This window comes from Eschrichtius robustus, chromosome 15, assembly GCF_028021215.1.
Source record: "Eschrichtius robustus isolate mEscRob2 chromosome 15, mEscRob2.pri, whole genome shotgun sequence".
NCBI lineage: Eukaryota > Metazoa > Chordata > Mammalia > Artiodactyla > Eschrichtiidae > Eschrichtius > Eschrichtius robustus.
In genome coordinates, this window is record NC_090838.1 from 6,985,346 (window position 1) to 7,007,061 (window position 21,716).

Here is a 21,716-nt window from a genome sequence, read left to right on the forward strand (position 1 = left end):
AAGACCCAGCAGCTTCTATGAGACCCTTTCCTTGGGTGTGCTCTGTACATGCATGCATTTTCTAAAAGTCAAAGTAAGACTATTCTAACGCAGTCATTAAATGTTCACTGTAATTATTATATATCCATGTTTTGGAATCTTGTCAAAATTAGAGCCTGATTCCCCTCTCCAGGCTAAGGACAATGGGACAGAAAGAAAAATGTGACACTGTGATCATATTCTCTAAAACAATGCTGTGTAACAGTACTCCCAGCCTTCTGCCCAAGGTTGGATACTTTGCTGAGCTAGTGGTTCAAGAGTGGCCTGCCTTGGTTGGAATAGGAGCAGATGTCTAGGGGGGTTAGTCCATAGCCAGCCCTGTAGGGACAATTGGGCCACCACTTCAAGTGATGTCGGAGGCGGAAGGGAGCGGATGTTAGTGTGGATGTTTTACACATATGTTAAGTCTTTTTAGCTTACCAGATTCCTTTTCATTAATGACCTTGCAATTTCTTGTCATGAATTTATCATCCATTAAATTGGTTTTTTGAGATGGTTATTTTTCAAAGGGGAACATTCACTGCTCTAGTGTTTGTTTTGTTTGCAGATAAAAGTACTTAATTTCATCTCCTGCCTTCATTATTTGAAAGGATTAGGGTTGCCATAAATCTTGTCAGTAATGTTAATTGTTTTAACTTGAAAAGATGCTTCAGATTTTGTGCGAAATGCAGCAGATGTCTAAATAAGTTAATTTTATAAAGAAAAAAGAGAGCTTTTGCCAAAAGTCACTGAGAATATATGTTTTCCTTTTTTCTCTTTTAAATTCACAGATTAGAATACAATTAATAGTATTTTAGTGTACAAGTAGAATTACTGTATCTCAGCATTTAAAAAAAGACTTGAAAGGCCACGTTGCTATTTTGGATTGACAGAAATTTACTTTGTATTCTTCAGCTACAGATTAATCATATGTTAATAATATAGCTAATTGAAAGCCTTCTTTTTCCTAATAAAACTCAAGAGTTTAGACATTGAAATAGTGGTATCAAAATAAATACAATACAAAGAAGGTTGTAACCTCAGGCAAAGTAAAATCAGGCATAGTTAACACTTTGATTGTTTTCTATAAGCATACTCTTTTTTTTTAATATTTGTTTATTTATTTATTGGCTGCATCGGGTCTTAGTTGCGGCACGCGGGATCTTTTGTTGCAGTGCACAGGCTCATTAGTTGCGGTGCGCGGACTCTCTAGTTGTGGCACGTGGACTTAGTTGCCCCGCGGCGTGCTGGATCTTAGTTCCAGCTAAGATCGAACCAGCTTCCCCTGCATTGCAAGACGGATTCTTAACCACTGGACCACCAGGGAAGTCCCTATAAGCATACTCTTGTACCATTATAAAGCATTTCCTTGTGCTTTATAATTGCATATGAGCTGAATGTACCAAAGTAACATTTAACAGAGAAATATTCATTCCTTCAGTTGGCTTCCAAACACCTTCACACATTTAGAAAATGGGCAAGACATGACATAATGGTATTATTGGCACAAATTGTTGGGAAACAGATTTTTGCTTAGAATAAGGAAGAACTTTTTAATGATTAAACCCATTAAAAATGGAATAAACTACCTTCAGGGAAGGTATTGAGTTCCCATCACTGGAGATTTATAAGAAGGGCTAGACATATACCTGCTGGGGATTTTGTAAAGTTAGACCATATACTTTTAAAGGTCTTTCCAACTCTGAATTTGCCAATTAGATTATTTCTCCTACAAGGTGATGTATGAAGTGATTCTGTTACACAAAATAGTTTACTGAACTGATATTATCTTTCTCTCTTACCACTTTTTTTTTTTTAACTAAGCATACATACAGAAAAGTGAACATATCACAAACGTACCCAACCTGATGAATTTTCATAACCTGAACCAGCCCCGAGATCAGGAAACAACCTTCTTAGCACCCTAGGAGCTCCACCCTTATGCTCACTTGCAGTCATTACCTCCATGGCTCCAAGAGTAATCAGTCACTCTCCTGACTTCTAACCGTATAGACTAGAGCTCGGTGCTGAGTTGCTAAGTTTTGTACTTTACATACGTGGAGTCATTCTCTTTTGCATCTGGCTTCTTTTAACATTATGTTTTGAAGATTCATTCATACTGTTGCATGTAGAGCATTCATTTCTTTGCTGTATAATGTTCCATTGTGAGACTGTATCAAAATTTACTAGACATTTATTCTTGTACTTACTCTATTGTTGATGGCATTTGGGTAGTTTCTAGCTTGGGACTTTCACAAATAGTGTTATGAACATTCTAGTGCATGTCTTTTCATGGACATGCATGCACATTTCTGTTGGGTATATGTAGCTAGAGCTGCTTTGCTGTAGAATATGTCCACACTCAACTTTAATAGATACTGCCAAACAGGTTTCCAAAATGTTTGTATTCAGGCCTAGTTTTAATGGGGTCCTACCGTATCAGAAATGTTAGTTTTTCTGAAATCCCATAAGCCTTAAAAAAAACTCTTGCTTGTAGTACTCGATAACTTTCTATCTCATCCTATAGTTATTTTTGTACACTGATCCCTTTTCTAGAGTATAAACTCCTTGAAGAGATCACTTTATTCACCTTTATATTTCCCAAAGTATGTTGCATAGAATAGACTCCAAATTTAATATTTTTATGTGAGTGGATGAGTAAATGAGGAAAAATTATATGTAGCATTAATAAGAAGAATGTTTGGAAATTGCAGAAATATAAGTAGCATACCCAATAAACTACAAGGGTGATCTTAAAGTGAACAGAATTAATTTATTAATATTAGCTCATAGATTTTCCTGAATTCTATAAGACACACTTATAGGCTACTAATGTGGGAAAATAGAAGTTTGAATTGCACATTTTTACCTATTAGACTTAAACCCTGGTGTCATCTCTCACATAGAAGCATGTGAATATTATGTAACACTGAGCTAAATCTGTTAGCTGTGAATTTGAAGATTGGCGAGAGGGTGTCGGTGAAGGAGGGTGAGAGGGAAGTCGTGCTTTGGAGTGATTATGACGACATTGTAACTCCAGTTGGGTTGCAGCTGTATACCAGATTCTTCCATGATTGGCAAGAAGTAATGATTTCACTATACCATGGGTAAGGCCAGTAAGAGTTCTATGAGCCAGATAGAATTTTAATTTACCAGTATTACTGTTTAAAACTGCTTAGTGAGGATATTTGGGATTTATGGGCGTTTCCCCTTAATGCTTTTCTCTACATTCCAAATTTTATTCAATGAATACATATTACTTTTATTTTTTTTGTTTTTTATTTAAAACACTTTTTTAAAAATTTATTTTAGTTTTTGGCTGCGTTGGGTCTTTGTTGCTGAGCATGGGCTTTCTCTAGCTGCGGTGAGCGGGGGCTACTCTTCGTTGCGGTGCACGGGCTTCTCATTGTGGTGGCTTCTCTTGTTGCGGAGCATGGGCTCCAGGCACACGGGCTCAGTAGCTGTGGCACTTGGGCTCAGTAGTTGTGGCTCGCGGGCTCTAGAGCGCAGGCTCAGTCGTTGTGGCTCGCAGGCTCTAGAGCGCAGGCTCAGTCGTTGTGGCGCACGGGCTTAGTTGCTCCACGGCATGTGGGATCTTCCCAGACCAGGGCTCAAACCCATGTCCCCTGCATTGGCAGGCAGATTCTTAACTACTGCGCCACCAGGGAAGTCCCCATATTACTTTTAAAATCAGAAAGTAGTTTTTAAAATAATTCGTGTTGCAAAAATTGCTACCTTGACTATCTCTTTCATTCCAGTCTTGGCCTAACTATGAAGATATCTATAAAAAAATAATTGAAGTTGCCACATTTTTAGATTTGCCACGTTTTCCAGACATAACTGAAGACTGCTATCTTCATCCAAACATCTTGTGTATGAAATACTTGATGGAAGTCAATCTCCCTGGTAAGTGTGTGGTGTATATAATGAGCAAGCTTTGACTTACTAAATTATGATGAACAATATATTGCATCTTCTCAAATCAGAGACTATTAGAGTCATCTGACAGGGTCCATAGTAACATGAAGCTTAATTTTAAAATCCTTTCTTAAAATATTTTGGACCATTTAAAATGGGTAAAAGGACACTTTTCAGAAATAATGAGTTCTATTTTGGTGTGAGGGATAAGCTTGAGAGAATATGTTCGGTTTTTACAGTAAGTTTGCTGAGTACAAGTAAAGTAACATATGTTTCAGTATGTGTTATTAATTACCTAGGTACCCACTCTTCCCAGAAAAGCAGCACTTCTTCATTTGCATGAAGCATGATTATTACATAAAGAATTCTAATTTTAAAAATCCCAGAAGTTAATCTATGGCAACATTCTTGTTGTTTGCTAATATATTGCTATTTCCAGTCCCTAAAAGAAATGGAGATCCAAGTCTGGTAGGATGAAACACAGAATGTGAAGACAGCCTTACTAGCTGTTGTACACAATATACCAAGACACAGGTAACCCGAATGGAATCTGCCCATGGAATCCATTCCTGAATTTCTTGCTAAACTAGAAATGTGAGAAATGCAGGATTTCTATTCTTAACAGAAAATACAAACATGGTGTGACTATATTATTGCTTAAGCAATATAAAAAATGTGATTGAATGTATTTTTAATAGGGGAGGAAAATACATATATTATATGAAAAAAGCAATATGTAAAACTGTATGTATGACATAATTTTAACTATAAAGTTAAACATAAATTGGAGTAACATATATACACAAATGTAAATATTAAGTCTATACTTTTAAAGTATTTTTTTAAAAAGGAAAAAAATAAACTTTTCAAATACATGATTTATTAAGCTAAGGAATGTACGTCTCCGGTTAAGATTTCAGAAGTCACTAGCTATTTGATTAAGATTCCAGAATTTGGGGACTTCCCTGGTGGCGCAGTGGTTAAGAATCCGCCTGCCAATGCAGGGGACATGGGTTTGAGCCCTGGTCTGGGAAGATCCCACATGCCGCGGAGCAACTGGGCCCTTGCTCCACAACTACTGAACCTGTGCTCTAGAGCCCGTGCGCCACAACTACTGAGCCCGTGTGCCTGGAGCCCGTGCTCCACAACAGAGAAGCCACCGCCATGAGGAGCCTGCGCACCACAACAAAGAGCAGCCCCCGCTCGCCACAACTAGAGAAATGCCGTGCGCAGCACCGAAGACCCAAGGCAGCAGCCAAAAATAAATAAATTAGTTAAAAAAAAAAAAAAAAAAAAAAAAGATTCCAGAATTTGTAAAGTCTGATGTCTGCGCTTTGGCATGTTACATAGATCAGATTATTGTTTTGGATTTTGGTTTTTTCATTTACTTTTTTGATGGTTCTTTCAAAATATGGAAAGTTCCTGTGTTCTCTCATATACTCCCAAATCCTGTGCTTATAATGGGAATGCTAAGATATGGAAGGAATACAAGGAATTACCAACACGTAACTGACACGGGCTGGGTTATGGAAAGTGTCTAGCTCACGTAGTTGCTGTCGGACAGAGATGAGGCTGGCAGTATTTTCTGACCAGTGTGTGTGATTTAATACTATTTCTTACCTAACTCTTCCTGAGAGTAACAAGTAGAATTAAAACCATTATAATAGGCAGAGAGACACTACTAGCATCTGATATGTTTAAGTGCCTTTTTTGGAGACTGTATTAAAAAGAACCAGGATAGAGAAATTTTACTTCTCACAAACTGTTCAATAGAAATAATTTGAAATGTAGAAAAAAAAAAGTATACACAAATGTTATTGACCTTCTTATTTATACTGAAAAATTAGAAATAAATATCCTACAGAAAGGTAATGTTTAAGTAAACAATGTTTTGTATATTCAGTGGAACATTATGCAGCTTTTAAAATCATGTTTGTGAAGAGTATATAAAACATGGCAAATGTTTATGTTATAATAAAAACTGAAATAGGCCAAGTTATAAAATTATATATAATATAACCATAGCTACATAAAATTAAAATATTCATTAAAATATTAGAAATAAATATACCAAAATATTGAAGTGCTATTTCTAAGCTATGGCAATGCCTTTTTTCCTTTCTTCTACCTTTATGTATCTTGTAAATGTACTGTACTGAGTTTGTATTACTTAATTGTGGGGAGGAAACAACACACAAAATAGATCGACAGACTAACATGTAATAGTCCCTGCACCTTAGGATTTTGTTTTTTTCATTAATTAATTAATTTATTTTGGCTGTGTTGGGTCTTTGTTGCTGCTCGCGGGCTTTCTCTAGTTGCGGCGAGCGGGGGCTGTTCTTCATTGCCGTGCGTGGGCTTCTCATTGCAGTGGCTTCTCTTGTTGCGGAGCACGGACTCTAGGCACACGGGCTTCCGTAGTTGTGGCTTGTGGGCTCAGTAGTTGTGGCTCACGGGCTCTAGAGCGCAGGCTCAGTAGTCGTGGTGTACGGGCTTAGTTGCTCCGTGGCATGTGGGATCTTCCCAGACCAGGGCTCAAACCCATGTCCCCTGCATTGGCAGGTGGATTCTTAACCACTGCACCACCAGGGAAGTCCCTGCACCTTAGGATTTATATTGTAAAATGTGTCATTGATTGACAAAGCACCCATAAGATTATAAGAAGACCTCTAGAATATTGCCATTTTCAGAATTTAAAGTTTGCTCTCTACAGTACTATCAGTTCTATGGTGCTGTTGATCAAAAGAAGAAACCTGTGTATTTGGCCCTTTCCCAGAAAGCTAAAAGTGGTTTTAAGCATACTGGGGCAACAAATGCCCCTCCTCAGTGCCTTTATGTATGACAGTGTCATCTCTGGAACTAGGTAGAAAGGTTTTAGCAAACATGTCACACACACCCTTACTGAGTAAGCACTGCCTCTTTGATGGCTTTGAGTGAACTCCAAACACATTTCTTAGTATTGTCCCTCATACTGGGACTGAGGAGCCTGCCAGAGAGAATTTCTGGCAGCTTTCACAATCATGTATATAATTTGTGGGGAACTTTATTACAGAGTTTCCAAAGTGCCTCCATCTATATTACCTCATTTGTGAAGGTGGGAAGGGTGGGCAGGTGGGTATTCTCATTTATAGATGAAACATAGGCAAGCTGAGTGACGCCTGGCTGGTAGATGGCTGAGTACATACTTAAATCCAGCTGTCCCATTCCAAAGCTAGTGCTCTTTCCACATAATGCTCCAGTTCAGAATCCTGTACTGCTTAGTTTTTCTCTGCTGTCCTGGCTTCCTTCCTCATCATTTCTTCCACTTGCTTTTTTATTACCCTGTACTTTTGGCATAAGAGAAGCAGTTTCAAGGTAGTTAATTTTAAATAAATAGGGGAGACATTTTTCAAGAAATGCCATTCTTTATAGTAATAATTCTATATATAATAATATATACTATGTATGCTGTGTGTAATATTATATATACTATTATACAGTTAAAGTATTGTATACTACATTAAGAGAATAGAATCAATAGGACCTAATGACTGAATGCGTGTAGGAGATTCAATATAATACAATTTATTATGCTCATAAATAATAGCCACTCTACTTGAATTTAATTAAAATAGAATATGGTACATCCTAGGTACTTAAATTAGTGAGTAAAGAAATTTGCTTAGTAATTTATAGAGTTTTCAAAGTATATTCACTTGTGCTATCTTATTTAATGTTTATCCTCACCATAACCCATTTTATATATTAAGAAACTGAGGATAGGTGACTCTAATTTGGAGTCACAAAGCTAATGATTAGAAAGCCTAAATACATAGGCCGTAGATTTTCTGGCTCCAAGTCCCACATTATTCCGCCTTGAATAATAGATGCAGTCTGTGCTGAGCATGTAGTTTCTTTGGGAAAGCGGTGCAGCTAGTGAGATGCACATCAGGCTTCCAGCGTGCTAGCCAGGCTTCCTGCTGGTGAGTGAGTGTGCATTTTTAGAGAAGCTCTTGGTCTTACAGGCGAGTTAGTTTCAGGTAAATGCAAATTGCTGTAGAAACACAGACAAGAAACGTGGATGAAACAATAGAAAAGCGGTGTGTGGCTGTGCATTCGGTGCCAAGGTGCGTCCTATAAATAGCAGGTGTTTTGGGAAGTCAGAATAGGAGAAGGTACTCCTTGCTGGCATTCAACCATTAATTTTTCTATACAAATATCATTTCTTGGTTTACTTTATTTACAAATGTATGTCTCAGAGTTCTAGCATAGTATCATATTTTAAGATAAACTTGTCTCATAGATATACACATTAGTATAGTCTAGTTAGCCAAAGAATTTAATTCACATTTTACTGTTTCATTCTTCAACAGATGAAATGCATGATTTAACCTGCCACGTGGTGAAAGTGACTGGAATAGGAGAAGTGGATTTTCTAACATTTGATCCTATAGCTAAAAAGGCAAAAAGTGTTAAATATGATGTACAAGCTGTAGCTGTCATTGTAGTGGTATTGAAACTGCTCTTTTTATTGGATGACAATTTAGAATGGTAAGTGTATGTCAGTTTTATGAGGAAAAAATTGTATTGTTTTTACCTAATTATTCAGAGTAAAGGAATCCATATGCTATATCTCAGTAGAAAATAGAGACTCTCAGGTGTTAATAGAACATTGACTAGTAGCAACAGTTACTTCTTACATAATATTTTGACCCAGCTAGTTGTGAGAGATTTCATTTTCCCTTAGTAGGTTGTTTGGATCATGTTTTCTTCCTATTTTTAGGTAGATACACGTGTTTCTCATTGCTCTACTGATTTCTGAATTTTAAATCATCATACACAAATCCTAAAGAGTCATTTAGCACTTCATCTGTATACCTTTAGGCTTCTGGCACTGTGTCTTCAAAGATTATTTTGGAAAGTAAAAGAATCTTAAAATGCCAACAAAGAGTTGGCAGTATTTATAGTGTCTTCTTCCCTGTTTCAGTGATTGCTTCTCCATTAAAAGTTGGCATCAGTTTCAAGTACTGTTCTATACGTTTCCTTCAGAAGAATTCAAAATTTAACTGTCTTCCAATAAATGATTTCTAAATAAATTGATTTGTTTATTTGTATCTCCAGGTCTTTGTCTAATATTGCTGAGAAATATAATGAAAAGAATGAAGAAGGTACTTACTTTTTTTATCAATCAAATTCAAAGTGATTGTAAATGGTGGATTAAAAGATACAATAAATATAGGGAAGAAACTTTGAGAAATATACAGATACACATATACGTATACATATATACAAATTGTACCTTGTACCAGAATGTTTTATATGTATAATTAGTTAATTATATCTCAAGGCTACTAAAAAACCTCAGTGACTTCCTACTGTATGTAAAGGCCAGCCTGCTTTTTTGTTCCCAGCTGCTACTCACTAGCCATACTAGACCATGAACTTACTGGCAGCTTTGTGACTGTACCGTCTATTCTAATGCCTTCAGCCTTTGCTCACATTGGTCCTTCTACCTGAAGTGTTCCTTCCTTCTCACCCCCTAACTCCTTCTATCCCTGGCAAGTCCATCTTCATGCTTCAAGGCGCAACATAAATGCCCTCTTTGGCCTCTCCACACCCACTCCCCAGCTCACCTCTTCCCAAACCAGAACCGATGACCCTGCCACAGCCACTCCTGCCCAGACTTCTCTTAGTTGTTTAACACACTGAATTGTAACTAGCGGACTAAGCGTGTCTATCCCTGTTAGGCTGCCAGTATTTGTAAAGGCCTGGAGTATCTGCCACATAGTGACTGCTGTGTAAATGACAGACAGACAGGCAGACAAGTTAGGTAGATTGCAAGCTTCTAGAGGGAGGGGCCATATCTTTTTTACTTTTTTTTTTTTTTTAATGTATCTTTAGTGTCTAGCAGAGTGACTGGCCTAATATCCACTTAATAAAGTGTGGTAAATACATGAATTCTTACATTCAATTCCAGTTTCTTAATGTTCTCACTAGGATTTATGTTCATTGTTTCGTTTTTAATTTCAGCTTTTTTGAGGTATAATTGACATATAAAATTGTAAGCTATTTAAAGTGTACATTGTAGCAATTTGATGTGTTTGCATTGTGAAAGGATTCCCATGAAGTCAATTAAGACGTCCATCACCTCGCATATTTACCTTTTTGTATGTGTGAGAATATTTATGTTCTCTCTTAGCACATTTCAGGTATACAATACAGTATTACCAACTATAGTCACCATGTTTTACATTAGAGCTTATTCATCTTATAGCTGAAAGTTTGTCTCCTTGTACCAATCTCGCCCTCTTTCCCGCACCCCTCAGCCCCTGACAGCCACTTTTTTACTCTCTATTTCTATGAATTTGACTTTTTTTTAAAGATTCCACATATATATTCATTGGTTTTAGGAACTTAGATTTAATGGTGGCAATTAGTTTGTGTGTTCTTTCCAGAATATGTGCAGCATGCTTCTTTCTGCGCATTGCTTCATGTTGGCTCCTACATAGAGTAAAAGGTTGGACAAGATGTTTTCTGACGTTAAAGGGCCTTCATAGACTGTGTAGACATTTAGAGTAAAGGGTGCTTTGACATATTATCTTCCCGTGACCCTCAAAATAAACCTACAGTGTCAGCAGGGCGGGGATTGTGGTCCCCATTCTCTCTGCTCTCTAGCTGTCCGCTGTCCCCTGCCTTCCCACATTACTGATGAGGAGTTTAAGAAGTTATGACTCACTTAAGGTCAAAGAACCTTGTGTTCTATTAATTGTTATAGTTTTCCTTCTTCCTTATAGCTCTTTTGGTAGTTGCCTGTCTTCTGTGGCTCTGTGGCCTACAAGGCCATAAGTATTGATTATATTGGCCAGTTGAAAGATCTTTAACTAGACATTGAAGGGAGACTATCTTCATTAGAGAATATATAAAAAATTCAGCCTTTCGCTCAGCCATCTTCCTCCTGTCAGCCTTCCTTTCTTCAAACTTCCTCACTCTCTAAGCCTCTTTCCAGCTTTACCTTTAATTTCATTTTTTTCCTCCCTACTCTTCCCATCTCCCCACATGGATTGAATAAAAGAGTGAGGAGTGTAGTTTTATGCTTGACTGTATATTCAATTCTGTTGTCTATCTCACCTTGACATCTTGAACCCACACTCACTCCACCTGTCCAATGCAGTCTACTTTCTTACTTATCTCTAGAGTCTTTGGATTTGGATTAGGATTAGGAAGAACAGAAATAGGAGCTGATGAAACTAGAAGTCTGGTGCCATTGCACACATATAGCCATCCTTTGTTCCTTAATTCATGTATTCCTAGACATACTGGAGCACCACCCTGTGCCAGGCACTGTGCTGGGATCTGGGTCAGGAGGAAGAGGCCTGATTGTGTAGTCTTCTACGCAAACAAAATATGTCTTCTATTCCCAGGGGGGTAATAGTCAAACCTAGGAGAAACAGACGTTTTTGGTTTCGGTATAATTTAGTTAGGGCCACAGTACAGGTAGGAACTCAGAGAAGGGAGTGACGGCAGATTGCTCAGCAGTTGTGTTAGAGCATGGAGACAGCAGCACCTCCCTCCGTAATCTCCAAGGGCTGGTATATAAATGCTGAGTCACATCAGTGAGTGAAGACTCAGAGGAACAGTGTGTGTTATAATAATGTGATGTATTTGGTTAATAATCATGGATTTCATTTCTTTCAGATAAGCCATGGTTTGATTTCAGAAAATGGTACCAAGTTATGAAGAAAGCTATTGATGAAAAAAAACAAAAATGGGAGGAAGCCAGGGCAAAGTATGTTATCTCTTCTAGTTTTAGATTTACCTACTTTATTTTCAAGTCTATTACTTTACATTTGAAAGCTGAAGTTTCATCAGCTTAGACTCACCAGCACTGTGACATTTTTTTCTAGAACTATTAACCCATCTATCCAAATTAACTTTTTTCTTCTTTCTATTACTATTAACTAAACTAATAATGTCCTTTTTTATTAATGTCCTCCTTCTGATCCAGGATCCAATCCAGGGTACCATACAGTCAGTCTCACTGTTTGACTTTGAGCTCTCATTCTGATGTAGGTCCATTGTGGTAGAGTGGAAAGAGCGTAGTGTTAGAGACAGACAGTGCAGGGCTTGAATCCTGATCGTATTACAGCCAGCTGTTTGACTGTGGGCAAATGACTTAAGTTCTTAGCCTCAGTGCACTAAAACGTAGTTAGCTCATAAATTTTCAGAGACACTGTCTTATGTAATATAGGGTACATTGCTATAGATCTCTGATTTGAACGGTTGTATATCTATTCTTAGAATTTGGAGTCTCTGTGAGACTTTGAAGAAAAAGTTAACATCTCTCTAGTTTATGTAAATTTACAGTAGTACTCATTTGATCAAGTAATTTTTATATCCCTTGAGAAAAGTCAAGCTTCCTCAAATTAGTTAAAATGACAATTCATTCAGCTCCAGTTTCCTCATCAATAAAATAGGGCTAGTAATGCCTGCTTTATACTCTTAACTAAGAACTAAATTTCAGTTTTTGCGGGTAGAATTAGATTATTTTTCCTCTAAATTTAAGAGAGCTTTTAAACAGAGAAACAGACTTACAGAGATGAATAAAGTGCTGTGGGAGAGAGGATCCTTGCCGAAAAGGGGAGAAGATGAGCAGTTTCTTCCTGTTTGGGTTGGATAATGATGAGGGAGAAGAGGTGGGAGGTGAACTTCTTCTGAAAGCCGTGGGCACCCGGGGAACTGGGCGGGCCCTTCCTCTTCCTTGTTGGGGAAGTCATTGGATCTCAGCAGGTATAAGAGTAGCAGCAAGAACAGAAGGTTATCCTGTGTTTTTAGGTTGTCTTGGAGAATCAGCCATTGGACCTTCATTTTTTGGGGCCAGCTGGGGTTGTCCTGACCGATACTGCGAGGCTAGGTATTCAGGGGCCATGCCACTTGGGCGTCTCAGTAGTGAATAGGCATTCATGAACTCAAACTGGGCAACAGCTTACACTTCAGACATAGCTATTAGAGCCCAAACTCATGTTGCAGTGCTACAATCAATTGCACATCTAAGACTTCCTGACTTTTTAGCTACTTTAAGGGAGAATTTAGTGACCAAAGAAAGTACGTCTAGTTTCAAAATGGCGTTTTCCAGACAGACACCAGGCCCCAGGGAGGAGCTTGTCCAGGGCATCCATTACCAAGACCCTTCATAGAGTATGTGCTTTGGGCTGAGTGAGGTAACTTATGTAAGTCACTACTGACTGATGTGTGGGCAGAGCCCCAGTGCGTGCTGATTACCTGTTTTACCCTCCCCCACCTCCATTGCTGACGTAAATTTCTAATTTTCCTCTCTATTCTTCTGGACATCATCTTCCAGATTGTCAGATAAAAGTTATTAAAGTATTTTCTATAGCTAAGCATGGGTCCCTATGCATGCGATTATGAAAAACACTAATAAACAGTAGTTGAAAGCCTAAAAACCCCTTTAGAGACTGCTTTGATGACTTCCAGTTTCCATGGAGATGTTGAGAAGAACATGGAGGAAAATTTCAAAGCACTTGCCGAAAATCTTTGCAGCCTTTTAGGTTAGGCAAAAATTTTCTTAGATGTGATACCAAAAGTATGATTCATAAAAGAAAAAAGAAGATAAATTAGACTTCATCAGAAGAAAGAATTTCTGTTCTTCAAAAGACCCTGTTAAGAGAAGCTACAGGCTGGGAGAAAATATGTGCAAATCACATACCTGATAAAAGATTTGCATCTAGAACATATGAAGAATTCTCGTATAGTAAGAAGACAAACAATTCAGGTTTTTAAATGGGCAAAATATTAAGTTCACACAAAAATCTATATATGAATATATGTAGATATATATACCTCATTCACGGTGGCCAAAAACTGGCAACAACCCAGATGCCCTTCAGCTGGTAAACGGATAAACAAACAGTAGCATATCTGTAAAATGGAATACTATTCAGCAGTAAAAAGGAACAAACTTCTGATACATCCAGAAATGTGAATGAATCATAAATACGGTATGCTAATGAAAGACTCAAAAGGTTACATGTGGCCTAATTTCATTTATATGACATTCTGGAAAAGGCTAAACTATAGGGATAGAAAAACAGATCAGTGGTTGTCTGTGATCAAGTTCAGCTCTGGGTACGGGGAGGGGTTGATTGTCAAGAGGCAAGAGAGATTTTTGGGGTGTGGAACTGTTCTGTAGATTAATCGTGGTGGTTACACAACCGTATGTGTTTATCAAAACTAGTGGAACTGTACACTGAACAGGGTCAGTTTTACTACATGTAAATTATACCTTAATTTCTAACAGTGGGGAAACAAATCCCGTGGGGAGACTGGACAAACAAAGCATTCGGGGCTTTGTGGCATCCTGGAGAAAATGTTAGGACTTTGTAGTGGGCCTCTGTTTTTTCGTAGCTTTTGTAGTTTTGGGAAGAGGTAAACAAAGTAAATTTTTAAAGAAGGACTATCTAAACAGTATTATCATTTTAGATCGCCCACCTTTCCCATCTTCTGGGCATATGACCCCAAGGAAGTAGGAGTGCCTCCTTGACTATAGCATAATTGCCACCTGTATGGGCGTTTATTATAAATACATAAGAAAATCTATCTAGATTAGGTATTCACAAGGAATTTTTAACAGTGGGTTTATTTAGGGAGTGGGATTAGACTGTTTAGGGAACTTCTTTATTATTAAGAGATTTTTTTACCTTGAGTATGTTGTCACTTATTATTTGATAAAATAAATAACAAAAAGATATTTGAAAGAATCACAAATGACAAGCTCTCTGAATATTTTAAATGTGGTATGGTTCATTAAAATTTAGTTCACCCATAATTTTCAGGAAGACCATCACCTATGAACCATGATTACACCTCTACATCAGAAGGTGGGCACTTATGGTTAACTTTGTACAAGTTATCAGAATCAGAAGTACCACTAACTTCATCCTCAGCAGAAGGGCATTTGGCCAAAGACAGGGAGGAACAGTTATTTCTTAGGTGGCTCCACTTTATGAGAACAGACAGCAAGGGAATTTTATGGTAAGGGAAGCTGTTTCTACATTTTGATGTAATTAACCATTTCTTTGGGATCTTATGGCATCTGGGAGACCTTGGGGAGGAGCATATCATTCTGCGGCCTTGCTGCCTCCTTCAGTGCTACTTGCCTACTCCTAGGTCATAAGCTCTATACAGACGCTTGTCAGTAGGTCATTCTAAGTCAGAGCTATTACACGGGGTTATCACGAATTTCAGACACTGCTTTAGAGAAACTTCTCTGAAATATGTTGAGGTCCATTTATTCTCCATCCTGCTCCAAATGTTTTTCTACCTTGTACAGGTATCTATGGAAAAGTGAAAAGCCACTCTACCACTCAGCCATTAACAGATCAGTGGTATATAAAAGAAGGGGTGAGTTGCATTTCCTCTTGCTAACGCCAAGTAACAACACGGTTGTAGAAAAGCTAAGTATCTTAACTTGCAAAGTAAATGCATGTGTACTTTCTTCACTTCTTTAGGAAGTGTTCCAATGCACATCCAAAGAGACATCATCCTCTGCAAGAAATGTCCGTAGGAATCTTACCTATTTATTTCAGGAACATTGCATTATTCAAAACAGAACTTACGTTTCCACCAAAATCTAAAATGCCATATATCTGTGACTTTCAGAACTCTTTATCTGGAGAACTGCCTTTAGGTTGTTTTGTTCATTCTTTTTTTTTTTTAATTGTGGTAAAATATACGTAACATAAAGTTCACCTTTTTAAAGCCTTTTTAAGTAGTTCCTTGACATCCCTCATCCACTGTCAGTTTCCCTTAGTGTTATGCTCTTATATCGCCATGGTGCATTTGTCAAAACTAAAAACTAACATTGGTACATTACTATCAAGTAAACTACAGACTTTATTTGTGATTTAACATTAGTTTTTATTTTATTCCTTTTCTTTTTTCCTTCATTTCCAGAAATGGTCGTGAGTCTACAAAAACAATTTAGCACACTGGTTGATGCAACACCAACTGTTGAAAAAAAAAGCCCTTCAAGTTTTCAGTTCAGCTGGACCGAAGAGGGCAGTGATAGAACTTGTTTCCATGGGCATAGCCTCCAGGGAGTCCTGAAGCAGAAAGGCCAGTCACTGATGACCAAGAATTCCCTCTATTGGCTGAGTACTCAGAAATTCTGTAAAAGGTATGTGATGCTCTTAGAAATGACAGGATAAAAAACATGATGAAACTTCTAGTTTGGCCTGAAGTAGTAGTCTTTTCTAAATAAAAAAAGGCCATGTATAATTTAAAGGAGTTGGTTGTAGTAAGAGCCAGATAGGTTCTTTGTTGGAATTAGAAGGTGGTGAACTTAGAGTCAGGACACTCAGAATTACACAGTGAGTGTTGTTTAAGGGATGGGGGTGTTGACTAACCTTACAGTGATAATCACTTCACAATATACACGTGTGTCAGACCATCGTGTCGGACTCCTTAAACTCACATACGTTGTATGTCAGTAATACCTCAATAAAACTGAAGAAGTTTTAGATTATAAAGACTTTTCTGATGGTAACCTTATATTTTTATACTAATCTCATTCCCATATTGACATAGGAATTGTCTGTAAGGCACATTCCCAAAGTTGAGAGGACGTGCTCGTGAATCCAGCTGTTCACATCCCAGCCCTGCCGCTCGCTCGTGTGCGCAGGTTATTTACCATCTCTACAGCTCTGTTGCCCTGATTGTAAAAGCAGGCTGCGGTACTGACCTTCCTCCCCTTCTCAAAGCCTCTAGCAGCTCCCGTCTCATTCAGAATAAAGTCAAAAGCCCCTGTGGGGCCTACCAGCCCCCGCTCTTCTCTGACCTCCCGCTCCTCTGCTTGCCGTGCTCGCCGCCCAGGTTCGCACCGGCCTCCTGGCCGTTCCTGGAGCTTGGCAGCCACACGCCCCGCGCAGGCCTTGGCACGTGTTGTACCTTCAGCCTGGAATGCTCTTCCGCCGTGTGTCTACAGGGGCTCACTTCTTTCAGGTTTTTGTTCAGATTTCACTTCCTCGGAGAGGCCTTTCTTAGCCATCCTGTCTAAAATATCACAGCTCCGCCCTCACACCACACACACCTCATCTCTCTCTAACCCCCCTGCCTATCTTTTTTTCTTACAGCTTTTGTCACTATTGAATGTATTATATTATGATATATATAACGTATTATTATATATTTATTACATATTTTAATATATTTATTTATATTATTATACGTACACTAGAATGCCAGGTCCTTGAGTGCGGGGACTATGCCTTATTTAATGAAAAATCTCAGAGCCTAGAACAGTGCGTAGCACATAGTAGGTGCTCACCAAGTGTTTGTTGAATGAATGAATGGAAAATAGAAGCTGCCTCATAGGGTTTTCATGAGAATTAAATGAGATGTATGGTGTCTGTCACATAGTAAATACTCAATAAATGATAACTATGATCATTTTTTTAAACAAAACTAATTTTCTGTTGAAGAGTTTAACTTCCTGAGTTGAGTATCAATCAAGGATAAATAAGATGTAGAAAATACAGTAGAAGATAATAAAAGGAAGTTATCTGTATTGAAATTTACTGCTCAAAAAAACTTTAGCCGAGTCTAGAATGGTTAAGGAGTATAACTGTCTTAACAGCAACCGCGAAAGGCCAGAATCCCAACCCCCGGTCAGCTCCGCATCTGCGGTGATACAGGCCTTTGAGCGGTCAGTGCAATGGCTTTTTAAGATTTAAGGTTTCGTCGAGAGGAGGAGAAAAGGCTGTAGCCCTGTCCCGCGAGGGGCCCACACACAGGACCAGGAAGTTAGGACGTGGCGTGCTGGTGCTGTTCTGTCTGCAGCGTCAGCCTGGGGAAGTTAGAGGGGAGCCTGTACCCTACGCTTTTCACATGGCACGATCAGTGGACTTTTGGATGTTCCTCATGGGTTTAATACTGTAATAAAAGGTAGTTAGTTACAAATAGACCTTGGTAGAGTCGGAGATGAAACAACCAAGATATTTTTCTCTGTAGGAATTACAAGGCTAAACACCAAACCATGTAGACGAATAATTTTATGATCCCGTGATTTTATGCACCAAAATCATCCGTGGAATCACCTTGCCTATTTAGACCATAGCCTAGAACCACAGAGTAAGCAAAAAAGCGTTCAGCTAACCTATGAAAAGGTCACTAAGTCCATGACTAAAGCTCATACACTTTTCTCAGAAAGCTCACTCGGAGCTTGCTCACTCTGCCTGAAGGTGTGTTTCCATCAGGCTGAGTTGTCTGATTTCCACATTCCTCATCATCAAAAGAAACAGAGTAGGCAGGAGACTGAGAGGTGTCTGCTGATAAGCGTCTTGACAGCAAATATAAATGATATTCATTTGACAGACAATAGAGGAACCAGCATCAGAAGCAGAAGCAGACAAAAGAACTCAAATTACAGTGGTCTGAAGTTCATTCGTGACACACAGTAGCTCCACAGAACTAAATAAACCTGACCATGTCTCAGCTTTAACACAGAGCGTGTCCCCAAATTGTGTGCATCCTCTCTAGATTTGTTTTTCTTACCTGTATTTTCTAATATTTCCGCAATAAAAGTGGACAGGTTGTCACAATATAACTGTAAAGGCTTTAAAAAATATGCTGAATATGCTCTGCTTAATAATAATCAAGTAATGTATAACTCAGTTTTAAAAGATTTCCATCCAAAATGGTCAAAATGAAATGTTTTGATGCTTAAGAGAGCAGATCTTCAGCTACATGGAGAATTTTGTTACACAGAAGGACTCATTTTTGCGGGTTCAGAAGAGACAAACATTGTACTATAAAATAATTTTGAGAACACTCAGGCCTTGAGAACTAAGCAGAGAGAGGCCGCAAGAGCACTTCAGATACTCGAAGGTGTTTATCCTTCTTCTCTGAGGCGGAGCCAACAATCTTGATGAATTTAAATGATTATATAGTATATTTGGTTTTATCACTTAAAACTTTAGGAAAACTTAAACTTTCTGAGTTTATGATAAGGAATGTAATCCTTAAAAGATATTGTTATTGATTCAACTTAGAAATAAAAAGTCTTACTGTAGCAGATACTTCGTATACCTTTTCTTAGCTTTCTGTTGTAAAAATAGAGTTTTCCTTATGGTCCCTAGGCAAGAGAACAATATTTTTACCCTTTTTGTTGGTAATATTTTGTCTGAAAGAATCTCTCTTAATATAGAGAAAAATTAGAAAAGAAGAAATTAGAGTTAGAAATTAGAAGTTTTAGAGATTTGATGGTAGTGAGAGATTTGATCAGATTCTACTACTTTAAAATAAGCAAAATGGCTTTGTAAACTCTTCTTTCTATAATACATACAGAATTGCAACATACATTATTAAGCCTGGTGTCTTATTTTGGATGGAAGGTGGGGATTATTTTTTTTCTTTTGTTTGTTTTAAAGTATGTCCAGAATCTCTCCCTGTCTGCTTTTGTTTGCCTTGACCATGGTAAGAAGAGGGGGGCCCACCTGGAGTGGAAGAAGTCATGAGACCTGGCTCTGTACCACCTGTGTCCCATTGCATGGTGGCCAGGAACAGTGCTGAAATCTTTTTCCTTTATGAAATTTAGGATTCCTTCCAAATTGTTCTGTTTTCTTCCAGCTCAGAGTACTATTTTAAGCCTAACCATATATATATTTTAAGTTATTTGGGGGATGTTCAAGGGATGGATGCATACGTTTCTAAAAGACCTTTAAATGTAGTGTCTTCCTTTTTCTTCCCCTTCTAGCTATTGTAAGCATGTGACAACCTACGAAGAATCAAATTTTTCTCTGAGTTATCAGTTTATACTAAATCTCTTCTCCTTCTTGCTAAGAATAAAGACCTCCCTTCTCCATGAAGAAGTGAGCTTAATAGAAAAGAGACTTTTTAAAGCAAAATACAGTACAACAAAAAAGAAATCTTCAAGATCCAGGAAAGTAAGAAAATGTTGAGAAAAATGAAATGGAAACTTTCTGGGGAAAATATTTTAATGGTGACAGTAATGTCAAATTGTAATATAACATTACAGAGAATGGTGAAAAATAGAATTTTGTTGCAAGCATGTACATACATACAAATATATGTATCAAACTGCTTATAAAAATGTATATTAGAAAACAGGTGAAATTTGTTTGAATTTATTTTTTAAATTATGAATGTTCTCATTGTTAAAATAACAATGTTGTATAAATGGTATCCAGGAATTTGTATTCATTGTATTTTAAAGCTAAATTTTCTTTTTAAACTAGATCACTTCCTTAACTCTTTATATCCCAGAATAAATCCCAGATGGATCAAAGATCTAAACATTATAATCTTTTATATATACATATATAAAGTATTAGAAGAAAACAAGTGTGAATGCTATGATGATCTTGGATTGGGGAAGGACTTTCTAAGATGTCTCAAAACCAGAAACCAAAAGGAAAAGATTGATAATGTGACTACAAAGTCAAAGGCAAATGACAAACTGGAAAAATATATTTGTAGTATATGATGGACAAAGGAATAATTCCTTTAATGTATCAATGCCACTTGCAAAGCAATAGGAAAAAGATAAGCCGAACAAGGGATATGAAAACATAGCTTTCTGAAAAAAACAAAAAACAAAAAACAAAGGCCAAGCTAAAAAACATGATAGGATACTCAACCTCACTCATATTAAATACAAATTATGGAGACATTATTTCCCACATGTTAGATTGGCAAAGATTATAAAGGTTTATAATACCTGGTGAGGATATTGGAAAATGAGGCATTCTGATTCATAGTTCATTTATTCATGCAATAAACCCTTACTGAGCAACTTCTATATGTTCCAGGCACATGCTAGACCCTGGAGGTACAGGACTGAACAAGGCCTTTAAAGATCATCTATTCTAATTGGGCAGGGACAAATAGTATACAAATAAATAATACTTGGGGTAATGAAGTGCAATGAAGAAAAAGTAAAGGGTAAGTGATGAGGTGGGCCATTTTGTAAAAAGTAATTGAAGGAGGACCCTCTGGGGAGGTGACATTTGAGCCGAGACCAACTTGTATGAAGTACAATCGAGGGAGCAAGCCATGTAGCCATCCAGAGGAAGATCATTCCAGGCAGAGGAAACACGCAAAGGCTCTGAGGCAGGAGTACGCTTAATGGATTCAGGGAATAGCAAATCGTTTGGGTCAGCTGGAGTTTTGGGGTTGAAAGGGAGAGAGGTAACAGATGGCTTGGAAGAGATTGCCTTCAAGGCCATGATAAGGGCTTTGGCTTTTGTCCCAAATGTGTCACAGGAAGCCATTGGACATTTTTGAGCACAAGAAAGATGTGATCCAACCTACGTCAAAAGGATCAGCTTCAGTTCTTAAATGTAGGAATCATCAGCATATAAGTAATATTTTAAAATGGTGAGACTACATGGGATCTCCTAGGGAGTTAGTATAGAGAGAAAAGGTTTTCACAGATGCTCTTTATGAAGTTGAGCAAGTTCCCATTTACCTTAGTTTGCTGAGAGGTTTTGGTCAGGAATTGATGTTGATTTTTTTTTCAGATGCTTTTCCTGCATCTGTGAGATGCAGGTTTTTCTTTTTTAGCCAGTTAATATGGTAGTTTACACTGAGTTACAAATGTTAAACCAACCTTAGATTCCTAGGATAAACCCCACTTAGTCATGATATATTCTCCTTTTAAAGTACTGTTGAATTTAATTTGCTGAAATTTTGTTAAGAAATTTTGCATCCATATTCATAAGGAATGTTGTTCTGTAGCTGTCTTTTCTTGTGATTTCTTTATCCAG

At 37.8% G+C, this 21,716-nt stretch overlaps 1 protein-coding gene across 2 annotated transcripts in view; it reads left to right on the forward strand.

Annotated features, from left to right (window-relative positions):
* The window catches only part of TAF1B (TATA-box binding protein associated factor, RNA polymerase I subunit B), a 56,790-nt gene extending 36,785 nt beyond the window's left edge, over positions 1-20,005 (forward strand). For both annotated transcript variants that reach the window (XM_068564282.1, XM_068564283.1), the window contains 7 exons: positions 3,777-3,924; positions 8,289-8,466; positions 9,037-9,083; positions 11,611-11,701; positions 15,263-15,333; positions 15,886-16,108; positions 19,685-20,005. In XM_068564282.1, the coding sequence (XP_068420383.1) occupies positions 3,777-3,924; positions 8,289-8,466; positions 9,037-9,083; positions 11,611-11,701; positions 15,263-15,333; positions 15,886-16,108; positions 19,685-19,889 (963 nt within the window). In that variant the 3' untranslated portion in view covers positions 19,890-20,005. The remainder of the gene's footprint in view (positions 1-3,776; positions 3,925-8,288; positions 8,467-9,036; positions 9,084-11,610; positions 11,702-15,262; positions 15,334-15,885; positions 16,109-19,684) is intronic.
* The last annotated feature ends 1,711 nt before the right edge of the window (positions 20,006-21,716 follow it).